At 43.5% G+C, this 24799-nt stretch overlaps 8 protein-coding genes across 9 annotated transcripts; 4 read left to right on the top strand and 4 right to left on the bottom strand.

The window, feature by feature from the left end:
- The first annotated feature begins 1356 nt into the window (after positions 1–1356).
- Positions 1357–4888, top strand: LOC108607984 (DNA-directed RNA polymerase I subunit RPA2). The gene is made up of 3 exons (XM_017999138.2): positions 1357–1443; positions 1494–2993; positions 3049–4888. Exons 1-3 carry the CDS (start codon positions 1366–1368, stop codon positions 4846–4848), a joined length of 3378 nt encoding a protein of 1125 aa, XP_017854627.2. The 5' UTR covers positions 1357–1365; the 3' UTR covers positions 4849–4888.
- Positions 4889–5947: 1059 nt separating this feature from the next.
- On the bottom strand, positions 5948–11278 carry LOC108607986 (AP-2 complex subunit alpha). Of its 2 annotated transcripts, none has more exons than XM_017999139.2 (8): positions 10965–11278; positions 10031–10361; positions 9205–9416; positions 8091–9136; positions 7119–8034; positions 6771–7054; positions 6505–6709; positions 5948–6447 (listed from the first exon to the last, which is right to left on the bottom strand). In XM_017999139.2, the coding sequence occupies exons 2-8, from the start codon at positions 10092–10094 to the stop codon at positions 6370–6372; spliced, it is 2805 nt and encodes a 934-aa protein (XP_017854628.1). In that variant the 5' UTR covers positions 10095–10361; positions 10965–11278; the 3' UTR covers positions 5948–6369. The 2 variants fall into 2 exon arrangements, with proteins under 2 accessions (XP_017854628.1, XP_017854629.1); XM_017999140.2 differs by having other exon boundaries at positions 11081–11278.
- Positions 11279–11743: 465 nt separating this feature from the next.
- LOC108594429 (F-box-like/WD repeat-containing protein ebi) lies at positions 11744–14806 on the top strand. Its single transcript, XM_017979603.1, has 3 exons — positions 11744–12071; positions 12127–13346; positions 13403–14806. The coding sequence occupies exons 1-3, from the start codon at positions 12014–12016 to the stop codon at positions 14246–14248; spliced, it is 2124 nt and encodes a 707-aa protein (XP_017835092.1). The 5' UTR covers positions 11744–12013; the 3' UTR covers positions 14249–14806.
- Positions 14807–14906: 100 nt separating this feature from the next.
- Positions 14907–16127, bottom strand: LOC108603076 (ribonuclease H2 subunit A). The gene has a single exon (XM_017991559.1). It carries the CDS (start codon positions 16002–16004, stop codon positions 14913–14915), a length of 1092 nt encoding a protein of 363 aa, XP_017847048.1. The 5' UTR covers positions 16005–16127; the 3' UTR covers positions 14907–14912.
- Positions 16128–16534: 407 nt separating this feature from the next.
- Positions 16535–17260, top strand: LOC108598724 (60S acidic ribosomal protein P1). Its single transcript, XM_017985456.2, has 2 exons — positions 16535–16728; positions 16882–17260. Exons 1-2 carry the CDS (start codon positions 16657–16659, stop codon positions 17146–17148), a joined length of 339 nt encoding a protein of 112 aa, XP_017840945.1. The 5' UTR covers positions 16535–16656; the 3' UTR covers positions 17149–17260.
- A 3-nt stretch (positions 17261–17263) lies between these two features.
- On the bottom strand, positions 17264–17810 carry LOC108598713. The gene has a single exon (XM_017985446.1). It carries the CDS (start codon positions 17734–17736, stop codon positions 17314–17316), a length of 423 nt encoding a protein of 140 aa, XP_017840935.1. The 5' UTR covers positions 17737–17810; the 3' UTR covers positions 17264–17313.
- Positions 17811–17951: 141 nt separating this feature from the next.
- LOC108605734 (ADP-ribosylation factor-like protein 16) lies at positions 17952–18562 on the top strand. The gene is made up of 2 exons (XM_017995533.1): positions 17952–18279; positions 18331–18562. The coding sequence occupies exons 1-2, from the start codon at positions 17952–17954 to the stop codon at positions 18558–18560; spliced, it is 558 nt and encodes a 185-aa protein (XP_017851022.1). The 3' UTR covers positions 18561–18562.
- Positions 18563–18599: 37 nt separating this feature from the next.
- LOC108602337 (tetratricopeptide repeat protein 8) lies at positions 18600–20639 on the bottom strand. Its single transcript, XM_017990430.1, has 2 exons — positions 20019–20639; positions 18600–19880 (listed from the first exon to the last, which is right to left on the bottom strand). The coding sequence occupies exons 1-2, from the start codon at positions 20404–20406 to the stop codon at positions 18601–18603; spliced, it is 1668 nt and encodes a 555-aa protein (XP_017845919.1). The 5' UTR covers positions 20407–20639; the 3' UTR covers position 18600.
- Between the last annotated feature and the right edge of the window lie 4160 nt (positions 20640–24799).

Genomic DNA, 24799 nt, shown 5'->3' with positions numbered 1-24799 from the left:
CTGAGCTATGATTAATGCAATAATTTGTAAACAAAGTTGTAATTTCAATATTAATTAGATGAGCTACAAATTTGCAATTTTATTTACCCCTGCTAGCAACTACGCCAATGAAAAAACACTTTTTGCAAACTGTATGAAAGGCAATGGGCTGCTCTTTTGTTTTGCTTTTGTTTATGCAGCTGAGGCACTAAAGTTTGTCAAAAAGTTGCAAATGAAAATGCATTTTACCACAGATTTCTTTTTGCCAGCCACCCACAATTGAAAAAGGGGGAAGCACGCAGCTATGACTTTGGACATGAAGCAAGCAGCGTGACGGACTGGGGGCTGGTGTAACCTACAAGTTTCCACATACGTTTTGATTTGCCGCCGCCAGCTTGCGCAGAGGACGCGATGGCGACACTCGAAGCGTGGCTCAGCTCAGGCTTGAAAATGAAAATCAACAATGCAATTTGCTTGAGCAGCAACAACAAAAACAAAATAAAATAAAAGCCAGCGACTAAAACTTGCCGCCCAGCTCAACTTTTCACTTCAAGGCGTGCAGAGTAGTGAAAGTAACAAGGACACTGCCAAGAAAAAGTTGCTGCTGTTGCTGCATTGTTCATTATAATGGAATAATAAACCGAAGAGTCTGTGCCTTTGTTGATGTTACTTGGCTCCTTTGCAAGTTTAAGCAGTTTTTCTTTTGACTGGCGCTGAGCTGATAATAAGCTCAAAGGAAGTTTGCAGCTATATAATGCCTGCATGCCATGCCCTTACACCCACTTGCACATGTGTCAGTATGGTGGGATTAATTAGAACAAACTTTTGCGTTTGCCCAAAAATCATTAATCCGCTACTAAGGGAGGCCAACAGGACAATGTAAGAACATGCAATGTCAAGTGGCATAAGCCACTGCTTCCGCATCATAAATAAAGATACAAACTTGCTGCTAACTTCATCCTGCGCTGACGTGCGCTTAAATTTCATTAGCTGTGCTACGAAAAGAATTGCAAATGAATTTAAATTTAAATTCAAAACCCGCCAAATAGTCGACTTATCTAAGACTATCGATAACGCTGCCCCACACTGAAGGTATCAAACAAACAAGGTACTTACATGAAACAATTTGCTTATATTATATATTTTTATTATATTTTATTATAAGCAGAATTTTCATAACATTTAACTACAAGCAACCATTAACTTAATAATTAGGCAAATTATTAATGCATACTTGTGACGTCACAAATGTACTTTACAGCCGGCTCAGCAGGTTGGCAGCTTCGCCGATACACTTTGTCAATTTATCGATTGCTTGCACAGCACGTGCAATACGAGCACATATTTTGATTTTGTTTACTATTTTAAAGTGGATTTCTTTTAAAAATGGACACTATGAAGAAATATCCAGTGCTCACAAATACACGGCCTGAGTTTAAACAAATACCTGATAAGCTAAACAAGGTATAAAGCATAATATATTAACAGAACTTAGACTAATCTCTTGCTAACAGCACTTGTCGAACTTGGGAGCGCCACATGTGGACTCGTTTGATGAAATGCTTGGCGTTGGCTTGGACAACGTAGCCAAGCATATGATAGCGCAGCAATTTCAAACACCCGCCGGTGAGCGCATAAGCCTGAAAGTGGAAAGTATATGGATAACTAAGCCACAGGTGCCGCTGGATGTAATAGATGCTCGCACACGTGAAGTGTATCCCACAGATGCGCGACAGCTGCATGCCAGCTACTCGGGCATGTGCTCAGTGCGCGTGGGCTATAGTGTAAACGATCTGGCAAAGACACCGCAAAACGCAGACTTGGGCGAAGTGCCTGTTATGCTGCGTTCCAAGGCCTGCAATTTGCACGAAGCAACGCCAAAGGAGATGGTGAAGCATGGCGAGCACGACAGTGATTGGGGTGGCATATTTGTTATACGCGGCAACGAGAAAATTGTCCGAATGTTAATAATGTCGCGTCGCAATCATCCCATTTGTGTAAAGCGTTCGACCTGGAAGGATCGTGGACACAACTTTAGCGAACTGGGCGTTATGGTGCAGACAGTGCGTGATGATGAAACATCGCTAACCAATGTGCTGCATTATCTGCACAATGGCACAGCGCGCTTTATGTTCTCGCATATGAAGCGCTTGTCCTATGTGCCAGTGTGTCTGATACTCAAGTGCCTGATGGATTATACGGATGAGCAGATCTACAATTGCTTGGTGCAGGGCTATGAATCGGATCAATACTATCTCAGCTGTGTGCAGGCCATGATTCGGGATGTTCATAGTGAAGGCGTCTATACCTCAGCTGAATGCCGCAACTTCATAGGCACTCTGTTTCGTTCTCGCTTTCCCGAGGTGCCCGAGTGGTTGCCCGATGAAGCAATCACTGAGTTTATACTACGCGAACGTATTATGATACATCTGCAGAGTAATGAGGAAAAGTTCCAGCTGATTGTGTTTATGGTGCAGAAACTCTTTCAATGCGCTCAAGGCAAATATAAAATTGAGAATGTGGACTCTTGCATGATGCAGGAAGTGCTGTTGCCGGGACATCTATATCAAAAGTATCTAGGCGAACGCATTGAAATGTGGCTAATGCAGCTGCGCAGATGTTTGCTCAAGAAACTGATTACGCCGGATGCGCTGCTGACTAGCGCTATAATGACGCAGTGCATGCGTCAAGCTGGTGGCGTTGGACGCGCTATTGAATCCTTTTTAGCCACAGGCAATGTCGCCACACGCACTGGTCTGGGCTTAATGCAGAACAGCGGCTTGGTCATTATGGCCGAGAATATTAATCGCATGCGTTATATGTCGCATTTTAGAGCAATACATCGAGGCTCTTATTTCACCACCATGCGCACTACAGAGGCACGTCAGCTGCTGCCCGATGCCTGGGGCTTTGTGTGTCCTGTGCACACGCCTGATGGCACGCCTTGTGGTCTGCTTAATCACTTGACCTTGACCTGTGAGCTTTCCAGGCGTCCAGATCCAAAGCTGGTGCAGGTTAGTGCATAATTGTGTTATAATTATTGATTATTAATTCCGTTTGCTTTGCCAGGCTATACCACAAAAGCTTTATGAGATGGGCATGCTGCCATTAACGCAACACAGCTATCCGGATGCCAAGCTGTATGTAGTGCTGCTCGACGGCAAACAACTAGGACATATATTCCAAAATGATGCTACTAAAATTGTTGAAGATTTGCGTTATGCCAAAATTACAGGCGCCGTGCCGAAAATGCTGGAAATTGGCTTTATACCTATGAAGAAAAATGGGCAATTTCCAGGACTTTATCTATTTACGGGTCCAGCACGCATGATGCGTCCTGTATGGAACTTGAAATGGAAGCAAGTGGAGTACATAGGCACGCTGGAGCAGCTGTATATGGAAATTGCCATTGATGAGCGTGAAATGTATCCAGACTTTACCACACACTTGGAGCTGGCCAAAACGCACTTTATGAGCAACTTGGCTAATCTTATACCCATGCCGGACTACAATCAATCACCACGTAATATGTATCAATGTCAGATGGGTAAACAAACAATGGGCACGCCCTGTCTCAATTGGCCCAAACAGGCAGCCAACAAGCTTTATCGTCTGCAGACGCCAGGCACGCCGCTGTTTAGACCCGTGCACTATGATAACATACAGCTGGACGACTTTGCCATGGGCACTAATGCTATAGTGGCTGTCATTTCCTATACTGGCTATGACATGGAGGATGCTATGATTATTAACAAGGCTGCCTATGAGCGCGGCTTTGCCTACGGCAGCATCTACAAATCCAAGTTTGTGCAGCTGGCCAAGAAGCAAAGCTACTTTGCGCGTCATCCACATATGCCAGAGCTGGTCAAGTACTTGGACACAGATGGTTTGCCACATCCAGGCACTAAGTTGACATATGGCTGCCCGCTTTACTGTTACTTTGATGGTGAAGTTTCCACTTTTAAGGTAGTCAAAATGGATGAGAAGGAGGAATGTTTTGTGGACAGCATACGTCAGCTGGGCAGCTTTGAGCTCTCGCCACGTAAAACAGTCTGCATCACGCTACGTGTGCCACGTCCTGCTACAATAGGCGACAAGTTCGCCTCGCGTGCTGGACAAAAGGGCATCTGCTCGCAAAAATATCCCGCCGAGGATTTGCCTTTTACCGAATCTGGTCTCATACCCGATATTGTATTCAATCCTCATGGTTTCCCCTCGCGTATGACAATTGCTATGATGATCGAAACAATGGCGGGCAAGTCAGCTGCCGTGCATGGTGGCGTCTATGATGCTACGCCTTTTCGCTTTTCGGAGGAGCATACCGCCATTGATTACTTTGGTAAGATGCTTGAAGCTGGCGGCTATAATTACTACGGCACTGAGCGTCTCTATTCCGGCGTCGATGGACGCGAAATGACTGCGGACATATTCTTTGGTGTGGTGCATTATCAGCGACTGCGTCACATGGTGTTCGACAAGTGGCAGGTGCGCTCCACGGGCGCTGTTGAGGCACGCACCAATCAGCCCATCAAGGGACGCAAACGTGGTGGCGGCGTGCGCTTTGGTGAAATGGAACGCGATGCTTTAATTTCACATGGCGCCGCCTTCTTGCTGCAAGATCGTCTCTTCCACAATTCGGACAAGACGCACACGCTCGTCTGCCACAAGTGCGGCAGCATACTGGCGCCTTTGCAACAGATTGTGAAGCGCAATGAAACTGGCGGACTCTCCTCCAAGCCGGATACGTGTCGCTTGTGCGGCGACAGCAGCGGCGTGTCCATGATTGAAATACCATTCAGCTTCAAGTTCCTGGTCACCGAGCTGAGCTCGGTTAATATTAATGCCAGATTTAAGCTGAATGCAATATAAATTAACTTAGCTTGTTGACAACGTTACAAATTTAAACTTGTACATGAATTTTAAATAAATTTGATTGATAAAAAATTAATATTTTGTTTTTGTTGACAATAATAATTCAAGCTGTCAGCTTATACTTTGATACCACTGTCAAATTTCGATAGATTTTATTTATTTTAAATACATAGTTTTTTGTCATTTAATTTTACAGTTAAATTCCTGCATTTGCTATATGTAGTTTGTTTTTTATTTGTTGTTGTCGTCGTAGTTTGTTGGAATTCATTTAACAATTTAACTATTGCAGTATTTAGAAATAATTAAATTTCCAAAATGCCATTTGCAAAAAATCATATCTAATTAGTATATTTAATTTTGAATGCAAATGTATATAATTTGTTCTTTAGCTATTTATATTGTTAATAACTGCAACATTATTTTCGTATGGCTTTTATGCAATTTGATTTTAATACTTTGCTGATTGATATTGTTTTAGTTTGATTAAAAAAAAAATAAATTTGCGTTTGCCGAACAATTTTTAGTTTTAAATATTTTTATACACGCATATATAAGTGTAGTTTTTTAATAGTTTACCTATGGTACATTTACGAAATAATACACGCTGAAAATTTAGCTATATGTATAATTTTCATTTTTTTTTTTTGCATTTTTTGGTTAATTTTTTTGTAACGTTTGTCCTCTAACATATATATATGTATGTAGTATGATTTGTTTCATAGTTGTATTTATTATTTAGTTTGTTCAAAGTTCAACAATGTTTAATGTATATATATATATATATATAGTTATGCAAACAAATTGTTGTTATGTAAATTATTTGTCTATCATTTAATGAGATTTTGCTGCGCCTGCTGTGTGGAAATCTCTATGCAGAAAGAAAACACTAAACATTGATTTTGTGTATTATTTTTTTTTATAATAATATAACGAATTGTGTATTTATATGCATGTATAATCGTTTTCCATGTATAATTTGTTTATAAATTTCTTGTTGCCGTTTTGTTTGCATTTTTACTGTATTTATTACAACAATGTGTGTGTGTGTATGTATATACTAGGTATATGTATATGCATGTATATGTATGCATGAATTTTTTCTTTTTATAATGTATATATATAATATCCAACTGCTACTTGCTTTGTCATACAACATAATCTAATTATGTTTAAACTAATGAACTTTTTGAGCTTAACATTTACAAAGAGTTCTCTTGCTAGCAAATTACAAAAAAGTATATATAGAGTTTTACATATAAATGGGGGCAAAATGATAATATAAAAAATTAAACGCATTTCCTTTAACAATATGAAAACAATGCAAGTGGGCGGGGCGCACTAGTTAAACTTGAAGAGAGTTATACATAAATTGTTGTAGAGTGTAGAAGAGGCAGAGCGTGAACAACATTACTTAGGGTACGAGGTTTAAACTTTTCAATTTGCATTTGTTTTTGATATTTTTCGCTAGATGTTTAGGATTGTGCATTGTAGAAATGTTGCAGTTGATTGTTGCTTCACTTAAAACTGATCCGCGAGCAGATCGCAGATTTCACGTGTAACAGTTTCCTTGCTGGCGCGTACAGTAAGTCGGAACATCTATAAGAAATATGAAATTAGCATGACAGGATTACTTGAAGCGAAGTCCAAGCTTACCTGTGCCTGCTTGTTGGGCTCCAGGCGCATCAGACAGCCAACTTGCTGCGATTGTGTGTGTATAATGCCCGCACAGACCATATTATCGGGATTTGGATCCACCTGATCCAGCAGCTGCATGCCAAAGCCCATGAGCTTATTACGCGCGCCAGCCAAATCCAAAGGCTGCGCAGCCTTAAAAACTTTCTGTGCACGCTGTTGTTCGCTACATAAATAATAAATATATAATTTATATATGTGATGGTATTAAAAGCCATTGCACTTACCCGCTGAGATTTTTCCAGCGCGCAAAGAATGATTCGGCATTCATTTCAGTTGGTTCAAAGAATTTGTTTACACTCAGCGGCAATTTAATGCTAAACTTTTGCTGTGTGCCATTATAACGGAAGCTTATCTCAATGGTAGGCGCATCAGCGTAATCCTCAATGCATTCAGCAGTCAGCAGCTGTTGGATTTGAGCGCCTGCCTCCAGCGTAGGCTCCACCGCCTTCATTTGCACATTAAGCTTGAGCGCCTCCTCGGCGGACCACTGCAGCACAGGATTAAAGTTCTGCAAGGCAAAGGAATGTTAAACAACATATGATATATATATATATTTGGGCTCGAGCACTTACCGACAGCGGCACTTGCGTCTTATTGCCATAGAATAGTCCTAGACGTCCCAGATTCTGTCTAAACTCCGATTTGACACCAATTTGCAGCATTTCATTCTCAAAGAGCACGCCATTGTTTTTAAACAGAAACTTTTTGGTGTTATAGATGGCGGCATTGTTGTTCCCATAGATATCGCCCAGCACATCGATCAATGTGGAATTATTGCTATTGTTCAGATTGTTAATATTATTGGCGGGCGGCGTGCTGAGGCCCAGCAGATCGGCATTGGCATTGCTATTTAGCTTGTTGTTGTGATTCACATGCGAATTGTTTTGCGTTATGGAAGTAGGCGCTGGACTCTTGGATTCACGTATTTCATTCTCAGGCACGCGTCCCGGTTTCTTCTTCTTGAGCACAGCGAGTATGGAGCTTTCGCGTTCGGGGAATGATGGCATCTCCTCCAACACAGTGGCCAGCACATCTGTTGAGGCCACAATGCTCAGCTGCAGATATTCGCTGGCGCGTTGCTGCAGCTCCGCATCCGCTGAGCGCAGATTGCTATGCTGACGGAACACCTCTTGGATATTGGTGCGTATTTCGGGAAACAGATTGATAAACTTGATGTATGTGGAGAGCAGCAAGGCGCGCGTCATGGGCGAGCATAGATGATATTTGGAGTGCAGCAGCTTGAACTGCACCAGCGGCGCCGAGCGTGAATCTCCAGCAATAAGATTGCCAAACTCGCCCAATATATAGCCGCCCACCTTGACCATATTCTCGTGGCAAGCGGGCGCCTGCAATGCCTCGAATACCGTCTTGGCAGCATAGCCCTGCACCTCCTCGCGATTAATGACAATCTGTATGACACGATACCAAACCTCCTCGGATACATAGTCGCCAGCAATGCGTATGAGATTCAGAATGACATCCACATACCTAGAAGAAACAAAACAACTCAATCTCACTCTCAAACAAACGCAAATTTCGCTTACCAAGTGTAGTCCGTAGCATATTTCTCAGCAAGAATGGCCACCTTGAGCACCATTTCCTCCCGTATGGAATAGTCAGCTGTCTCCAGATAGTTGAGCATCTCCTGCACAATTTCCTCTGCATTGCCGCGATCGCACATGGCGTACAACAAATCGACGGCCATTTGACGCACTGAAACATCCTTTTCCATTTTCATCGACAATATGACCACCTCTTGATGCTTCTTCACCTCCTCATGCGAGAACTCCGACGTGGCCAAATGACACATGGACTCCAGCGCTAGATAACGCAAATTAGTTTCGCGATTGCTGAGAAACTGACCCAGCTGATTACAAGCGCGCACTAGAAGATTCGGCTCGCTATCGCTGTGTATGATCAGATTGATGGCCTCGAAGAGCACCGCGTTCTTGGCATTCGAATGCTGCACCTTCTTGCTCTTGGGCGGCTCCTGTGCCTTGTTGAGTATGGTCTCGAGCGTTTCGTTCAGACGCGCACGTACGCCGGCCTCCTCGGTAACCGGATTATAGTTCTGCAGCAGACGCAACAGCTTGACCGAGAGCCATGGAGCTGGCACAAAGTAATACGTATAATCCTGCAAGTCCGTATAGCTGGCAGTAACAATGCGTGATAGACGCGATACGGCCAAGTTGACGCAACCCTTGTACTCATCCGGATTGCGCTTAACCAACGCATCAATCAGCGAAGTGGCAGCCGTAACGACGCCCATATGCTGATCATTGAGCAAATGTATGATGCGTGAAGTCCATTCCCCACCGGGTATAATATCTGGCGACGAGCGAAACAGACGCAGCAGACACAAAGCCGCCGACTGCTTAACCACGTCCATGGTATCGCCCGAGACCAGCAGCTTGGGTATTTCATTCGAGAACGACTCGGCCATGTCACGACTGCCAATGTTGGCAATGCACTGCAGCGCCAGGTTCACATGCACCGGATTACGTGACTGCAAGTCGTTCTTTATCGACTGAATTATCAAACGTATCAGATCGCTGTTCGTATTCACCAGCACCGAAATGAACAAATAGCCCTGCAAAGTAGCGAATGCAATTAGCAATAGATTGATTTTATTGATTGATTGTTTGTGGCTTTACTTACAATCTGCTTCTCTGAGTATTTGTTGGAGGACAGCAAATTGACCGCCTCCATATGACCAAAGTCAATGTCATGCCCCAGTAGAAATATGAATAGCAGCTTACAAACATATTTCTTCTTCTGATAACCATCCAGCGTTTTATCTCCTTTAAATTTGCTACGTATGTTGGCCAACTCTTTATTTATGCGCTTCACCTCCGCCTCTTTACTTTTACCTGTAATAAAAAAAATAAAAATGTTTAATGTTCTACAATTGTTAAATGTGTTCCTAAATTAAATTTCTAAATTTCATTTCAATGACTCATAAATTTGATCGACAGCTTAACCGGAAGCCTAAACTGCTTGCTCAGCTTACACGATTACTACAACTCTCACTCTCTGGCTCTCTTCTCTAAGCTTTGGACACCAATTAGAAGCCGCCACAGCTGCAAGCGCCTCTCAATTACTCTTTAGTATAAAAATCGAATGGGCAAGAGCGCTTCACAATATTTTGGTTACAAATAACAAATTGTGATATGCAAACAGTCAAGCTATGCTAAATTGTAATGTTTGCCGCTTTATTCAATAATTGTTTAAATTGTTCGTTATAGCGTAGCTTCACTTTATGCAAGCGACTGTTTGCTCCACGCGTAATTGAACAAGAAATGGCGACATTGACGCCCCTATACAGATATAAATACATTAATGTGTATATGTGTGACTGAGATACAGAGAATTTGCTTTTTGGGGATAAGAAGTCGCTGCTGCTGATAAATTAAATTAAATATAATAAACATACACGTACACAAATTACAGTTATAGTTACAGCTGGGGGCTACAGTTTACTTACAGTTTCTTATATCCGATATAAATACCGCTAGGCCTCTCATGCCATCCCCCCGCACCGGCGCCATGGTAGTTAGCTTGTTAATTTTCGCTAGTTTTATACAAACTTGGGGGCGAAGAAAAATCTGTTTGCGAGCGCACGTATCAAAGCGGCGCTCTTATCGCTCAAGCAGCAACTGCAGCAGCAGCAGCAACAACAACAACAATAACTGGCGGGCAGGCGAACGAGCGGGCGGCGATGTCGCCACTTGCTGCAAGGCGGATGCTGAGACTGATTGGGAATTTAGCTTTGCTTTGCTCTTTAGCTGTCGTTGCTCTTTGAATGTGTTGCAGACCTGTTGAGAAGGAAAGTTTATGTTATTTGGCAATCGAAGAATAAATAAAAAATGCTTTTGTAATTGTGCTATTGTGAACTTTTGACATTTTGGCAACGCCAATACGCCCCCTCCACCGCTCACACTTTAGTACGCCCACTCTTTTCGTTTTTGGCAAGCGCGTTTGTTTTTTATTCACACTTTCTCTCTCTCGCTCTCCGCAGCAGCAGCAGCAGCAGCAGCAACAACAATAAGAGCAGCAGCGTCCTTAGCTGATAAGCTTTTCGTTGTATGTTGACCTTAGCATTTAATGCACTTTACAATTATTTAAACAAATACATAATGTATTTTTGGAAACACCGGCTTCAATGCACTAGCACTCTCGTTGTTGTTGTTGCTTGCGCTCATTTCGCGTTCATGTCACGTCTCTCTGTCGCAGTCGCTGTCGACGTCAACGTCACGTATGTATTTTTTCTTCTTTCCATGGGCCGACGACGGTAGCAGCGCCGCAAGATGACGAAGTCGTTTATTTGCACAAACCGCAGGCACCCGTAATAAAAATTGTTATAAACTCAAGCAACTGAATTATGACAAACGATATCAGATATAGTTGCTGCTGCTTACTTTAACTAAAGCTCTGCCACCAAAAAAAAATTGTTGGCCTCTCTTTGCGTGCGTGTGTGTGTGTGTGAATTGGCAGAGTTTGCTGGAATTTATGTAGTTTCGTTTGCTTTTCTCACGGTTTTTTTGATATTTCTTTGGGGTGTTGTCCGCGTTATTCGAGTTCCTTTTGCCAGTTTATTACTTTATGTAATCCATGTATTATTTCGAATTGCTGTTGATTGCTGTTATTAATTGTTAACTAACGCAAACAACCAGAGCTGGCAGGCATTTCACGAAAGAAAATTTCTATTGATTTTTCCTCTACTCTTCTCTCCAAGCAAAACAGCCATCTAGCGGACCCAGTGCTATAAAACGTGCTCAACTCAAATTGCAAGTGCTGCAAAAGCGCGAGCATTAAAGTATCGATACACAACAGTATCAAGAAAGTTAACACATCAACTATTTTATTAGCTATGAATTTAATTACTCTGAGCTATGTGGTATGTGACATGCATCGAATCGAGCGCAATTTTGCATAAGGAAGCGTATAAAATATATAAAATGCCTACAGACATGCCAATGATATAACTCAGAATGTTCTACATATATTCCATAAAGATTTAATTGCAGTACTAAATTTTAATTATTTAAAGCAGACCTTACTTTTTCTAATATGTAACTCTTAGCATTACAAAAATGAGATAAACCGAAATCGGCTCAGTAAAAAATCGCTAGATTTAGCTGGAGCATCATCAACTGCCGTGTACTTGGCATCGATACTGCCGCACAACCGTTTTCTAACACTAGTTCCGCCATTTTAGCGTTGCATATGCCGTGTCCGTAGACGATTTATAAATTCGTGAATTTTGCCAGCAATATAAAATGCAAACACATTGAGTGTGCGAACAATTGCCGCTTGATCTACTGCCAAGAGGTTTCGTGTGTTTTCTTACAGCTCTGGCAACGTAGTCAGCCTAAAGTTGTCAAGGGAGTTTTTGCGAGGAATCAATAGGAAGAAAAAACAAAAACAACGCGAGGAGCAGCCGCAGCCAAGGGAGTGGCGCGTCAACATGAGTTTCTCCAGCGACGAGGTCAACTTTTTAGTTTTCCGATATCTACAAGAGTCAGGTACGTACGTCCAAGCTGCCGGCACTAAGCATGCTAAACCGCTATCTTGCTTCAGGTTTTAAGCACTCTGCCTATGTGTTTGGCATTGAATCGCACATCTCGCAAAGCAATATCAATGGCGCCTTAGTACCGCCTGCTGCATTATTAACCATACTGCAGAAGGGTTTGTTGTATACTGAAGTTGAGTGGAGCGTGACCGAAGATGGCGAGGTAGCGCGTCCCATTGAAGGTCTAAGTCTGATAGATGCGGTAATGCCAGAGGCTAAGCCGCCCAAGCCCACAATTAAAACGGAGCCAGGAAAGCCTGGTGGTGATACCAATGCGACAGGAGCTGGCAATACCAACAGCAATGTTAAAACGGAAATTAAAATAGAGCCGGGCACAGGTAATGCAGTAGCAGCAGGCAATGCTGCCAAAAACTCCACCACAAATACCGGAACCAGCACGCCCACAAACAGTGGCGGGGAATCCAGTGAAGTGGATTCCAGTGGCAATGGAAGCTCCAATGCCAGCGTTACGGTCGGCGGCATTACTAATGCAACCGGCTCAGTTGCAAATGCAACCAGCAACGCTACTGCGACGGCGGGAGCAGCAAACAGCGGAAATGCAGACACAGCAAGTGGAGTTAACGCCAACACAGGCGCAGCGAAAAAGAGCGAAGTCGGCAATGCCACCAGCACAGGCAATACAAATGCCAGCAGCACAGACGATGCCGCCTCATCTACATCCACCAATGGCAATAGCAACTCAAGCAGCGTAGAGCAGTCCACGCCCGCTGTCCCTCCAAGCTCTGCGGATGTTACAGCAGCAGCAGCAGCGCCTACAGCAGCCAAGGCTACAACGGGCGCTACCGGTGGTAATGGAGCGCCACGCGTGGGCGCCAACAATGTGCAGTCTACGTGTCCTGCGGCAGCACAAAGTGCTGTGGCCAGCAGCACCACCTCCAGTAGTGGAGGCGTTGGCAGCAACGCTGGCAGCGGCACACCTGGCAGCACCAGTGGTGCCGGCAGTGTCGAGGCCATGGAAATTGATCAAAGCATAGAGATACCCGAGAGCAAGGCGCGAGTTCTGCGTGGACACGAGAGTGAAGTGTTCATCTGTGCCTGGAACCCCAGTAGGGATCTTTTGGCCAGTGGCTCTGGCGATAGTACAGCACGCATTTGGGATATGTCGGATGCAAATGCGAATTCCAATCAGCTTGTGTTGCGGCACTGCATACAAAAAGGTGGCGCCGAAGTGCCCAGCAACAAGGATGTCACATCGCTGGACTGGAATGTAAGTAAAAGTAAATAATAGTAAACAGAAAAAATTAATATTGGTTACTTTTGCAGTGCGACGGCTCCTTGTTGGCCACTGGCAGTTACGATGGTTATGCGCGTATTTGGAAGACAGACGGCAGATTGGCTTCCACGCTGGGTCAGCACAAAGGTCCCATATTTGCGCTGAAGTGGAACAAGAGCGGCAATTATATACTCTCAGCGGGCGTGGATAAAACCACCATTATATGGGATGCGTCGACGGGTCAGTGTACGCAACAGTTTGCATTTCATAGTGCGCCCGCGTTGGATGTGGATTGGCAGTCGAATCAATCGTTTGCCAGCTGCAGCACAGATCAGCGCATACATGTGTGTCGTCTGGGCATGAATGAGCCCATTAAGACGTTTCGCGGGCATACAAACGAGGTGAACGCCATTAAATGGTGTCCCCAAGGCATGTTGCTGGCCTCCTGCTCAGATGATATGACACTGAAGATCTGGAGCATGTCGCGAGACCGTTGCTGTCATGATCTGCAGGCGCATTCCAAGGAGATATATACGATAAAATGGTCACCCACTGGTCCAGGCACCAACAATCCCAATACAAATTTGATACTTGCCTCGGCGTCGTTCGATTCCACAGTGCGACTGTGGGATGTGGAACGAGGCAGCTGCATTCACACATTAACCAAGCATACGGAACCAGTTTATTCCGTTGCCTTCAGTCCGGATGGCAAGCATCTGGCCTCGGGCAGCTTTGACAAGTGTGTGCATATCTGGAGCACTCAGACGGGACAGCTGGTGCATAGCTATAAGGGCACCGGTGGCATCTTTGAGGTTTGCTGGAACTCTAAGGGCACCAAGGTGGGCGCCAGTGCTTCCGACGGCAGCGTTTTTGTCTTGGATCTGAGGAAGTTCTGATCGACGGTGGAACCCGCTACTCCGATCAGCAACAACAACCAGCAGCAGCAGCAACTTTTAGGTTATGTTTATTAATTAAACGCTTTCGCTTTATGTTTAACAGTCCCTCCTCCCCTTAATCCTCTTTTTGTCAAGCGCTGAACTCTTGGCGTTCCGCTTGCTCTCTTAGCCTTAAGCTCCAAATGTTTCTAAGCATACATTTTTTATATACAAACCGTAACTTTTTGCATTTTGTTTGTCGTTCCGTAAAGTTTACACAACGCTAGTTTAATTGTTAAGACCCCTCACCCCTCCTTCCATCATTGAGCATATGTACAAAATGCATGGAAGAGTTAGTCGCCAGGATTGGAAGCGCTATCCCACATACGTTAAATAACCGTCACCGCATACATTCAATACAGTGTAACTGCCACCTCCTCAGCCCCCAAAATCTAGTGTGTAATAATCCCCCAATATTGATAATGATAATGGATTGCGACAGATAAGCTATAAAAATTAAAGATATAAAGATATATATAAAGTTCATAGAGTTGTGCTGTTTTGATATGTCTTAAGAAATACACCTGAAAATCTTAATAAGAATCCATTAAAGCACTGTGTACTTTTATATTTGGTTGCATTAAGATATATTTTATTAATTATAATTAAATATCAGTCTTAAGAACTAAAAGTCCACAACATTATCTAGATGACACTCCCTAAACAGTCGGCACTCCACACGCTTCACTTCGCCAGTTTTAGTAGTTTCCTTAAAGAACTTGGTCAGCTTAGTGCCGGCATATTTGGGTTTCTCGGAGTCCGGTTCATCAAACTCCATGTTGTAAGCTTTATCTGCCAGCGCATTTTCCGCCGTGGACCAGCTGAAGCGCACCAGACGTGGGTACCCAAAGACCGCATCAATTTGCTCTGTAAGAAAACGCTTGGTTACGGGATCACCTGGATAGCCGCTGCCAAAAGCATTATCTTTGATGAAAAGGCCTTCGGGGAACTTCCAGACCTTCAACGCATGATCGCGTGTAACCTTAGCGCAGATACTAGCCGCCGATACAATGGGATAAGTGGAATCGGCCTTCTTGGCAACAGTAATCTTAAAGTTGGGGAAGCGCTTGAGCAACTTCTCCTGATACTTCTCTGGTGGGCCCACTGTGTCCACATAAACTTCAGCTATGTTGACGCCCGCATCAATTGCCTGCTGTATTAAGCCCATGGCTGAATCCATAGACACTTCATTCAATGAGCACTTGGTGCGTCTGAACATGCTGCTGCTAATAACATTGGGTGATATTATTTCCACCGCCCAGCCAACGCAGCTGGTGGCATAGTCCAAGGTATTGAGCTCATCAAAGATTGAGTCACGTTTCTCCTCGTTCAGCTGTTTTGAGTCTGCACAGCCCAAGTCTTCTAGCACTTGTTTGCTTTCCAGCGGACAGTAGGCTATGCCGTAGACCATTGGTCCCAACACTGGACCACGACCAGCTTCATCAACGCCCAGCATGCAAGGCTTTTCTTTGCAAACATCAGGCACATCACTTAAATAAACCGTATTTTTACTGTTGTCTCGTGCTGCTATGAAGGGTCCCAATGATTTTAATGAGTTTATCTTATTTGGTGGCTCCACATTTTCCTTAGTTTCCACGATAGTTATGTTTTCTTGTTTAATTTCTACTTGCTCCATTTCTTGATTAATATCTGCTTGCTCCATTTCTTGTTTAATTTCTGCTTGCTCCATTTCTTGTTTAGTTTCGACTTGCTTCATTTCGGCGCCTTTATTGTTTATGTTCTTCAGTGTTGTAAGTTGTCGAACTACGCAAGCCGCCGAAACAAAAATGAAACAAAATCGTATGAATAAAAGTTGCTTTTCGTGGTTGGTTCGAACACTCTGTTGATCGTTATGCTTACAAATAAAATAAAAAAGCAATTGAAGCAATTGTAAATATAATGTAGTTTGTTTACGTTTTTGTGTAGTGCTGCAAGTTGTCGAATTAAGGTAGAAATCCAATTTTGCCATTCAGACAAGCAAATAGTGCTGCTAAAAAAAACAGCTGGAATTTTTCTGGAAAATATATGCAAAAATATTTATAAATACATACATAAAATTATTTATGTTGTAAATTTGTATAAACTCATTTTAGAAATTTTCTAAATATGTGGATTTTAAGATTATTGTTTAATTTCATTATAAACAGGCAACGTTCTGACAGCTAACTAGTAAAGTGAGACCGCTAGTCATAAATTTTTGCCATTCACAGCAACAAGTGTTAGGGAGCGCAGCCAACTTTGCTTCTTACGTTCTTTCCGGTTTAGGATTTTGTCCAGTGTGCTTGTTCTCTTTCGAGCTAAGGCCAATTATTTAAAACATTAATTTTTGGCAACTTGCACCAATTATTAATTAAGCCCAAAGTTATAATATGTCTACCAAAGCTGAGCTCGCTTGCGTCTACGCCTCCCTCATTCTGGTTGATGATGATGTCGCCGTTACTGTAAGTGTTAAAAATAATGCCGAAAACAATCTCAAAACAAATCAGCAAATATAGCTGTAATCCTCAATAAAAGAGTAAAAACTACTAAGTGAACTTGTAGTTTTGTGCATGGTGAAGTGTTTGTTAATAATATTTGTTTGTTTTTAATTTTAGGGTGAGAAAATCTCAACCATTCTGAAGGCCGCCAATGTTGAGGTGGAACCCTACTGGCCAGGTCTCTTCGCCAAGGCTTTGGAGGGCATCAATGTCAAGGACTTGATCACCAACATTGGATCCGGTGTTGGCGCTGCTCCAGCTGGCGGTGCTGCTGCCCCCGCTGCCGCTGATGCGCCCGCCGCTGAGGCCAAGAAGGAGGACAAGAAGAAGGAGGAGGAATCTGATGTCTCCGACGATGACATGGGCTTTGGTCTGTTCGACTAAGCAGTCACCTACAACCTCCAGCTGCTGTAGTGATGTGAAGTTTTGTTTTCTCAAATTCGTACACGTTTTAATGTACAAATGCGTGAAAATATAAATTTTTACTAAAAAAGAACACTAAACATTGTTGTGCATTGTTTTATATTAGTTTAGTTCTATGTTTACAAGCTAAAATATCATTTCCTGCAGCACTTTGGCCACTGCTTGTAGCTCATCACGCTCCAGCTGCTTGAGTCCTAGCGCAATCATGACCTCCTTGGGGCATTTGCTGAGTCCTGTTTTGTTTACCAGAAACTGTATGGCGCCGCGCATTTCATCTGTATCCCTGCCCAGGCAGCAGTTCATAGTTACGGGCACGGATACATGTTGCTCTGGGTTGTCTATGGGTCCATGCAGATAGGGTATAACGCGTTCATCGCGCTTTACATCGAACGCCACATTGTAGAGCGCCGGCAGCTTGCCCAGCTGTGTTATGAACAACATCCACTTGTTGGCAAAGTTGTGATACACAAATTCAGTTTTAATGCCACATATATCTGCCACAAATTGCTTATTAAAGCCCACATCGTCTTTTGTTACAAATTCGCACATTTTTAACAAAACTTAAAGCGCTTTCAAAATCAAAACAAAAATTTTGCTTGCTCATTTGAGTGACAGTGTTGACAACCAACACTAACCCGCTCTGGCCAATACAAAGTACTTTAAAATACTTTTCAGCTACAAAGTTGACCGCTAGCTGGCGCTAGTTAAATTTTAAATATGTTGTCATGGCGCACAGTTTTATTTAATCGATTGTGCTTTTAATAATGATGTCCTGCATCTGCTTGGGTCCCAAACGGGCAGGCAAAACGCATTTACTCAAAGCGCTGCAGGAGCCAGAATCTATAGATGAAACCAGCTATTCCATGCCTACCATAGGGACAGGCATTTATAGCATACACTTTCCGGAAAAGCAGAAGCCGAGCAACCCAAATGCGCCCACAACGACGACGGCGTCGAAGCATCTGCCCAAGAGCATACAAGTGCTGGAAATAGGCGGCAGCATGGCTCCACTTTGGCGGCAATACTTTGAGGATATCAAAAAGCTTATCTATGTTGTAGACGCATCCAATCTTTGTCAGATCTCCGCAGCGGGTGAGCTTAGCCATGCAAGTCAGGCAATTTACTAACAAGCTTATGTTGCAGGCGTTCTGTTCTACTCCATTTTAACGGAACCGAGGCTGCAAAAAGTGAAGATCTTGTTGGTGCTGACTAAAATGGACTACTCCTATCGCCAGATGCGCAATGAAGCGCTGCTCATGCTGCAGATGTCGAAGCTGCAGAAGCAAATACGCCAACAGGTGCAAATAGTTGAGGCCAGCGCGGTGACCAAAGTGGGTTTTCCGGAGATTTATGACTGGCTCCAAAGACCTTAAGCAAAAAGCCACATGAAGTTTCATTATAGTTTTTATTCCATTAAAGCTTATAATGCAAATCCATATACTGCAGATTGGACTGCACTTCACTCGTCTCCGGCAGCACATCCTTAGCAGCATTTAGAAACGACTTGGCACCCATTATGTCACCAGCCTGTGCCGCCAGCACCGCCAGATTGTTCAGCGCAGCGCCGTCGCTTGCATCTGCCGTTAGGCAAAGCTGCAGGCAACGCTTGGCAAGCTTAAAGTCGCCCGAGGTGACAGCCACAAAGCTAAGATTATACCAAATGTCCGACTTTTGTTCAGGCTGCGTGGCCAGCACCAAGGCGCGTTGGAAACAAGGCAGCACCAGCTCAATTTGTCCGCCGTAGAGACAGCACAAGGCAATGTTGCAATACAGCTCCGCCGTATGCACGCCCAGCGAGAGTATGCGGCGATAATACATCAGAGCCAGCTCCGGATTGTTGTCGTAGAAGTAGCCCACAGCGATGCTGGCCAGCGCTTCGATGTTAATGGGCTGCAGCTTGGCGGCCAGACGATAAAGCTGCAGTGCCTCCGGCTGTTGCAACATGTTCTCATGTATGCGTGCCTGCTCCAGGCGATAAACCACATCGAATGGATGACGCTCCAAGGCTTCGCCTATAAGCGTCAAGGCGCGCTCCGGCTGACGCAGGCGCTGATACAAACGCGAGAGCAGCAAATATGTATCCGGATGTGGAAATGCTGCCAGCGATTGCTGCAGCAGCGGCTCCGCACGTCTTGGATAGTGCAGCGCCAGCAGACAACGTCCAGTTTGCTGCTGCCACCACCAATCCGTGCGCGTGGGCGTGGCCAGTGCGCCAGGCACGCCGCGTTGACGTTGCACTTCGACCACCGCCTGGCAGAGTGAATACGCCTTGGCCACATCCGCCTCATGGTAGTAGAGAAACTGAAACAGCGCCTTCACTATAGTCTCGCGCTCGGCGTAAATTGTGGGATTCAAGCGTGAGGCTTGATATAATGTGTTGGTGGCATCGCCTACATTAAACGCTGCAGCGGATGTGGCACGCACGCGTGATGCAGTGCCGCAGCGTGAGGCTGGACGTGCGCCCAACGAGGAGCCGGGACGACTTAAAGCGCTGCCAGGACGCGCCATGGCTGAGCTTGGCCTGGCGCTGCTCAGACGTCCATCGCTTGAATGGGTCGAAGTTGCTGTTGCTGCTGCTGCTGCTGTTGGTGGTCGCCGTTGACTTGTGCTGGGGCGTGGCACAAAGGCGGTCTTAATGCTGCTGCCAGGTCGCGCCGCTGTGGCAATTCGTTCAAATTCCACTTCTTCATTGACTGCAATTTCGATAAATAAAATCGATAACGATCAACATTATTTAAGCTGTCAATATATATTTGAATAATTTAGTTTGTATATTTGAAATAAACTGCAATGCTCAAATAATTTCCAAATGTTTTCTTTTTATTTATTACCTGCCGATGCAGCATCCTCCACCTCCAAATCATCCAGGTAGACGCGCTGGGTGAGCGCACGCATTTTTAATTGCCACACTCCCTCCATCAGCCAGGTGGGCATGGCAGCAGCTGCTGCTCCTTGCCCCGCAGCTGCCTGCTGTCCACGTCGCTGCCTCTGAGGCACAATGCGCTGCAAATTGCTACCGTATCTGCTGTTGGACTGCTGCTGCTCCTGCTGTTCGTCGTTCTCGGCGCTCTCGCTGACCGCAAACATTTGGACATTGTGCTCATGGCCAGTTTGCAGCAAAATGTTGCAGAGTGCTGCGCATTCTTCATAGCTGCGACAACGATAAAGCGAGGCGGCTCTAAAATATTGCAGCTCCAAGGCGGCAAGCGCTGTCGACATTTTCGCTTGAGGGCACAAGCAAGGGGCGGGCCGTGCGGCGGTTGCTGTTGCACGTCCTTGGGGGGAACGCCAAGTTTGCCAAGTTTGCGGCTACGTTTGTTAATTTCTCAAGTGTTTGAATTCCACAGTCGCAGCTTCAGTTCTCTCTCTCTCTCTCTCTTTCTCTGCTGCTCTCTTTCAATCTCTGGAATTTTAAAACCGGATGCGGCTACAAAATATGCTGCTGCTGTTGCTTCTTCTTCTTTTTGTTGTTTTTTTTGCTTCCTGCGCTTCGAGCCTCTTGGTTTTAGTTTTTGTGGTTTTGCCTTTTTTTCTTAGTCTTGCATTTATTTTATTTTGTCTGCTTTGCCATCTAATTTTTCTATGCCCATAATTTGTACACACCTTTTGTTTTTTTCGGTATTTTTTAATTGTAAAATCCTTTTGCCTGACTGCGGTCTAATAATCGCTGCCAGGCCTAGAGTTGGCCTTCCGGTTATTTTTTTTTCGGTTGTCATGGCAGCTAATGGGTCAAAACAAATTAAGCAACAGCTGAGTCAGCTCAAGGGCGTGTCCTTAGCCAATTGTAGCGTAATTTCAATTATTTATTTTATTTAAACAATGCATGCTCTATATAGATTTATCAATTGGCTTACAGTCTAGCTTAAAAGTCTTTTTCCACGTTTTTGCAGCCCACACTCAATTAGCAAGAAACCGAAGAGCAAAAGTTGTGTAAAAATTTGACACAGATATGAAATTAGCAAGTATCTGAGCTTGAAGAGGGGGGGCAAAGATAAATAGATACATATGTATCTACAGCAGATCAGCTGAGGGGTCAGACTAAGGCTAGATTTTACACTTTGGTCTAGTCGTCGCCGTCGTTTTTGTTGTTGTTGTTATTGTTGATAAGCCGCCAAATATTTGTTGATAAATGTTTAGAAATTAAATGAGCGTCAACAGCAACAACTTCACATAAGGTTGAACTCATCGCGCTGGCATGCAAAACTCAAATATTTATCAACGAAACGAAACGAGCGGAGCGCACGTTTACTTATGTATCTACTAGCTACAACAGCATGTATCTGTATCTGTAGCTGTATCTTGGCATTACATATGCTTTTGGCTCCCACGATTTAAATATCATACAGGTTTTCATTCGATTTTCGATTTTATAAATTAATAATGCATAAAAATATATCTGCTGACAATGCGTTGGCTAATTAGCTCAACAAGATACTTGACAACTCGTAACTCTCCGTATCTTGACTTTGACAATTTGGCACAAAAGCCCCCGCACCCCTTTTGCTGCATTAGCTTATCAGCGAAATTGGTCGACCAAATGCGTCATGAGTTACTTTGCCTCCTTATCTGCAAAAAGTTTGTCTACAAATTGTTTATTTATTTTCACATACTTTTTCCTTTTGTTTTTGATATTAATCATGCGACTCGTTGGCCCAATCTACGCCACGTATATGTAATAGAAATTCCAAGTTCATCAACATCATCAGCACACAGCTGTCAGCTGCATATTTTTTATTATTCATATTTTTCGTTAGCCCAAAAAGTCGCCGCCATAGAAAAACATTATATAAAGTCTTGTTTACATTCTGCATAATAAAATGTTTAGCAAATATTTATACTTGTAAATTGAGCTGCAAGGTATGCGAAACTTTTGTTATCAAGATAACATTGCAAACAATTGGCAACAAGAATTTTGGTAGCCCCCCATATTATCTTGGCATAGTTTTGTCACTGCTTGTGAAATTGTTTCAAGACTTGACTTAAACAGTTAGTGCGCTATATACAAAATTCAATCATTCATAAATAATAGCGGGTTTATAATAGTAAAGGGTATTTACACATTTGGCCTTTATAGTCTGATTGACTGAAATTAGCTAATAAACTTTTTATCGCCACATTCTTAGCCATTCTTAGTTAGTTGCTCTTTATTGTTGTAGCAGGCAGAAATCCCCACCAGGTATCATCAACATGACAATCAAAACTATTATGAGCGCATTGAGTTATTTATACAAGTGTTTTATATTTTTTGTAGTTTTACTATAACAAAAGCGCAGACAAACATAAATATGCAAACACACGCACACACACACATGCATACATGGGAACCAAAGCTTTGGGTGCAAGTTCAAACCGCAAAAACAAAAACACTAAAAAAAAACAACATACAGTTGGTATGCCAATCCTGCGGCTCTCGCAGCTACCGCGAGTTCCATGTGGCCATCTGCAATATAAACGCTCATTAAAAGCATAAAAAAAAGCAAAAACAACAACACCACACATAGCAGCTACTGTACGGCAATTGGTTGATTTTTTCAATTTTTACACATCCAGAGAGAGTGACAGAGCAAGAGAGAGCGCGCAATGTGCTAAGAGAGCGCATGAAAGCTGTAAGCCTGCAAACAGGTAAGCAACTACAACAACAACAACAGCAAGAAGAAGAAGAAGAAGAAGAGAAAAAACATTTGCCCAGACATCCGTTGAGACTGCGCACGCGCGACGCTGGCGTCGCTGCCAAACGCAATGCTGCGCTGCTTTTGCTTTGCGCTCAAGTCCCGTGCCGCTTGTTCTTTATTGTTGTTGTTGCTGCGCTGCTGCTGCTGATGACGATGCTAAAGATTGCAATCGCATTGCGAAGCGCAGAATTTGTATTGCCGAGGCTGCACTCTTGTACATCTGCGCCCCCATAAGCAAATTAGCGATGAGTGCGTGACACGGCTTACAAAATAATTGATAAAAATAAAATAATAAAATTAGTAAGTACTACTAATGCAATATAATGTTGCTTACATTGCGTTTAATACAGTTTTGAGCCTCACGCTGTTGCTCACGCTCTCCTCGCTAACTTTCAAGTTCGATTCTCTGGAATTTATTTAGAACACATTTCAGAAGGCAGCTTTTTTTTTTTTTCTTTTGCTGCGTGCTGCTTTTTTTTTTGTTTGTTTGTTTGCTGTTGCTTGGGCCATACAACAATAACAACAACAGCAACAAACACGCTGCATGCCAATGTCCAAAAAAGGCAAATCCCCCAACACAAAAAGGCAGTCACAGCAATAACAACAACAATGAAAAACAGTCGAAAAATTTCATTGCAGTTTAGCCACTTCACCCCCTTGCTACACCACCCACTCAATGGCGCCAGTTGGCAGTCCATTGATTCAAGCAACATTGCTGCTGCTGGTGTTGTTGTTAGAGAAAAGTTTTTGGCTCGAATAAATTGAATTGAGCCGAGATGCCGATGCCGATGCCAATGACTGAAATTGGAGTGAAAGTAGGCAGATTAGACAGCGGACCAGTCACACACACACACACATACAGTGAAAACACACACACTCATAGACAAATTCCAATTGGCAGCAAACGTGACACTGACAAAGGTCAAAGTTGAAGCAACAAGAATCAATCCACGCAGCCAATAATCAACGAAGCTCAATCAAGCTTCAAAGTATGTAAAGTGTAAAGTTGGAGCACAGACACACACACACATGCGCATATATGCATATGCATGTGTGTGTGTATTTTGTGTTTGCTTATACACTTACATATTTACATTCAATACGTTGTTGTCCGACTTTGAAAATAAGATAAGAACAATAGCAAGCACAACAACAACAACAATAAGAGCGGCAAAAGCTCTCAATGCCGACAACGTCAACATACAAACGAATAGGAAGTAAGTTAGTGTAACAAAAGTAATAAAAATACCTCAGCCACAGCCACGCAGCAGAATGCGAGCAAGAGAGCGAGAGCGCGAGAGACAGAGAGAGGAGTGTCCATGTCCATTAACATTATTGTCGTGCTTGATTGAGTGAGAGAGTGGGAGGGGGGCTATAAAGTGACAAGCATTGGGGGCATGACTGGTCAACAATATTCGGTCATAATAAAAACAAAAATATGCGACTACGTTGGCAATGAAGCGTAACTAAAAACGGACCAACAAACTACACACACACACACACACGTGCATATCAAAGTGTGTGTCTGTGTGTGCGTTAAATTCCAGGTGAACTTGCCCTTTACAGCTTTTTTACAGCGTTTGTCGCTTCAATTTCTAACGCTGCCTGTAATAATTGCTTGCGCTTTTGTATTTTTGTATTTTTATAGCAGTTTGTAGCTTTTACTTTGCGCGCCAATTCCACAAAAAGCAGCTGCGCAAAAGAGAAGGAGCGACAAAAAACAAGCTACAGCACAAAAATCGCCTTCAAGGAATTGCATAAAATATTTTTTTGTTTCAAAGACGCGGCCTCGACAGGCTCCAAGCCACAGCAGCCCCACACACACACACACGCACACACATACAGAAACAATGTTGACCAAGAACGTAGCAACAAGAACAACAACAACAACAACAACCGGTCTTAGAGCCCCAAAGCATAACGCGCATAGCGCAATACAC

This window comes from Drosophila busckii, chromosome 2L, assembly GCF_011750605.1.
Source record: "Drosophila busckii strain San Diego stock center, stock number 13000-0081.31 chromosome 2L, ASM1175060v1, whole genome shotgun sequence".
NCBI classification, from domain to species: Eukaryota; Metazoa; Arthropoda; class Insecta; order Diptera; family Drosophilidae; genus Drosophila; species Drosophila busckii.
The sequence above is the reverse complement of the archived record's forward strand: the minus strand, read 5'-3'. Positions and strand labels throughout refer to the sequence as shown.

Coding starts and splice junctions, on each gene's coding strand:
- LOC108598713 (XM_017985446.1), bottom strand. CDS start 17,736: ATGTGCGAATTTGTAACAAAAGACGATGTGGGCTTTAATAAGCAATTT.
- LOC108607986 (XM_017999139.2), bottom strand. CDS start 10,094: ATGGCGCCGGTGCGGGGGGATGGCATGAGAGGCCTAGCGGTATTTATA. Junction 7,055..7,118: donor AGACGCAAGTGCCGCTGTCG/GTAAGTGCTCGA, acceptor TTTGCCTTGCAG/AACTTTAATCCTGTGCTGCA. Junction 6,448..6,504: donor AGCCCAACAAGCAGGCACAG/GTAAGCTTGGAC, acceptor TATTTCTTATAG/ATGTTCCGACTTACTGTACG.
- LOC108598724 (XM_017985456.2), top strand. CDS start 16,657: ATGTCTACCAAAGCTGAGCTCGCTTGCGTCTACGCCTCCCTCATTCTG. Junction 16,729..16,881: donor ATGATGATGTCGCCGTTACT/GTAAGTGTTAAA, acceptor TTTTAATTTTAG/GGTGAGAAAATCTCAACCAT.
- LOC108607984 (XM_017999138.2), top strand. CDS start 1,366: ATGGACACTATGAAGAAATATCCAGTGCTCACAAATACACGGCCTGAG. Junction 1,444..1,493: donor TACCTGATAAGCTAAACAAG/GTATAAAGCATA, acceptor TCTTGCTAACAG/CACTTGTCGAACTTGGGAGC. Junction 2,994..3,048: donor CAGATCCAAAGCTGGTGCAG/GTTAGTGCATAA, acceptor TTGCTTTGCCAG/GCTATACCACAAAAGCTTTA.
- LOC108594429 (XM_017979603.1), top strand. CDS start 12,014: ATGAGTTTCTCCAGCGACGAGGTCAACTTTTTAGTTTTCCGATATCTA. Junction 12,072..12,126: donor CCGATATCTACAAGAGTCAG/GTACGTACGTCC, acceptor ATCTTGCTTCAG/GTTTTAAGCACTCTGCCTAT. Junction 13,347..13,402: donor TCACATCGCTGGACTGGAAT/GTAAGTAAAAGT, acceptor TTACTTTTGCAG/TGCGACGGCTCCTTGTTGGC.
- LOC108605734 (XM_017995533.1), top strand. CDS start 17,952: ATGATGTCCTGCATCTGCTTGGGTCCCAAACGGGCAGGCAAAACGCAT. Junction 18,280..18,330: donor TTGTCAGATCTCCGCAGCGG/GTGAGCTTAGCC, acceptor CTTATGTTGCAG/GCGTTCTGTTCTACTCCATT.
- LOC108603076 (XM_017991559.1), bottom strand. CDS start 16,004: ATGAAGCAAGTCGAAACTAAACAAGAAATGGAGCAAGCAGAAATTAAA.
- LOC108602337 (XM_017990430.1), bottom strand. CDS start 20,406: ATGTCGACAGCGCTTGCCGCCTTGGAGCTGCAATATTTTAGAGCCGCC. Junction 19,881..20,018: donor GGAGGATGCTGCATCGGCAG/GTAATAAATAAA, acceptor TCGAAATTGCAG/TCAATGAAGAAGTGGAATTT.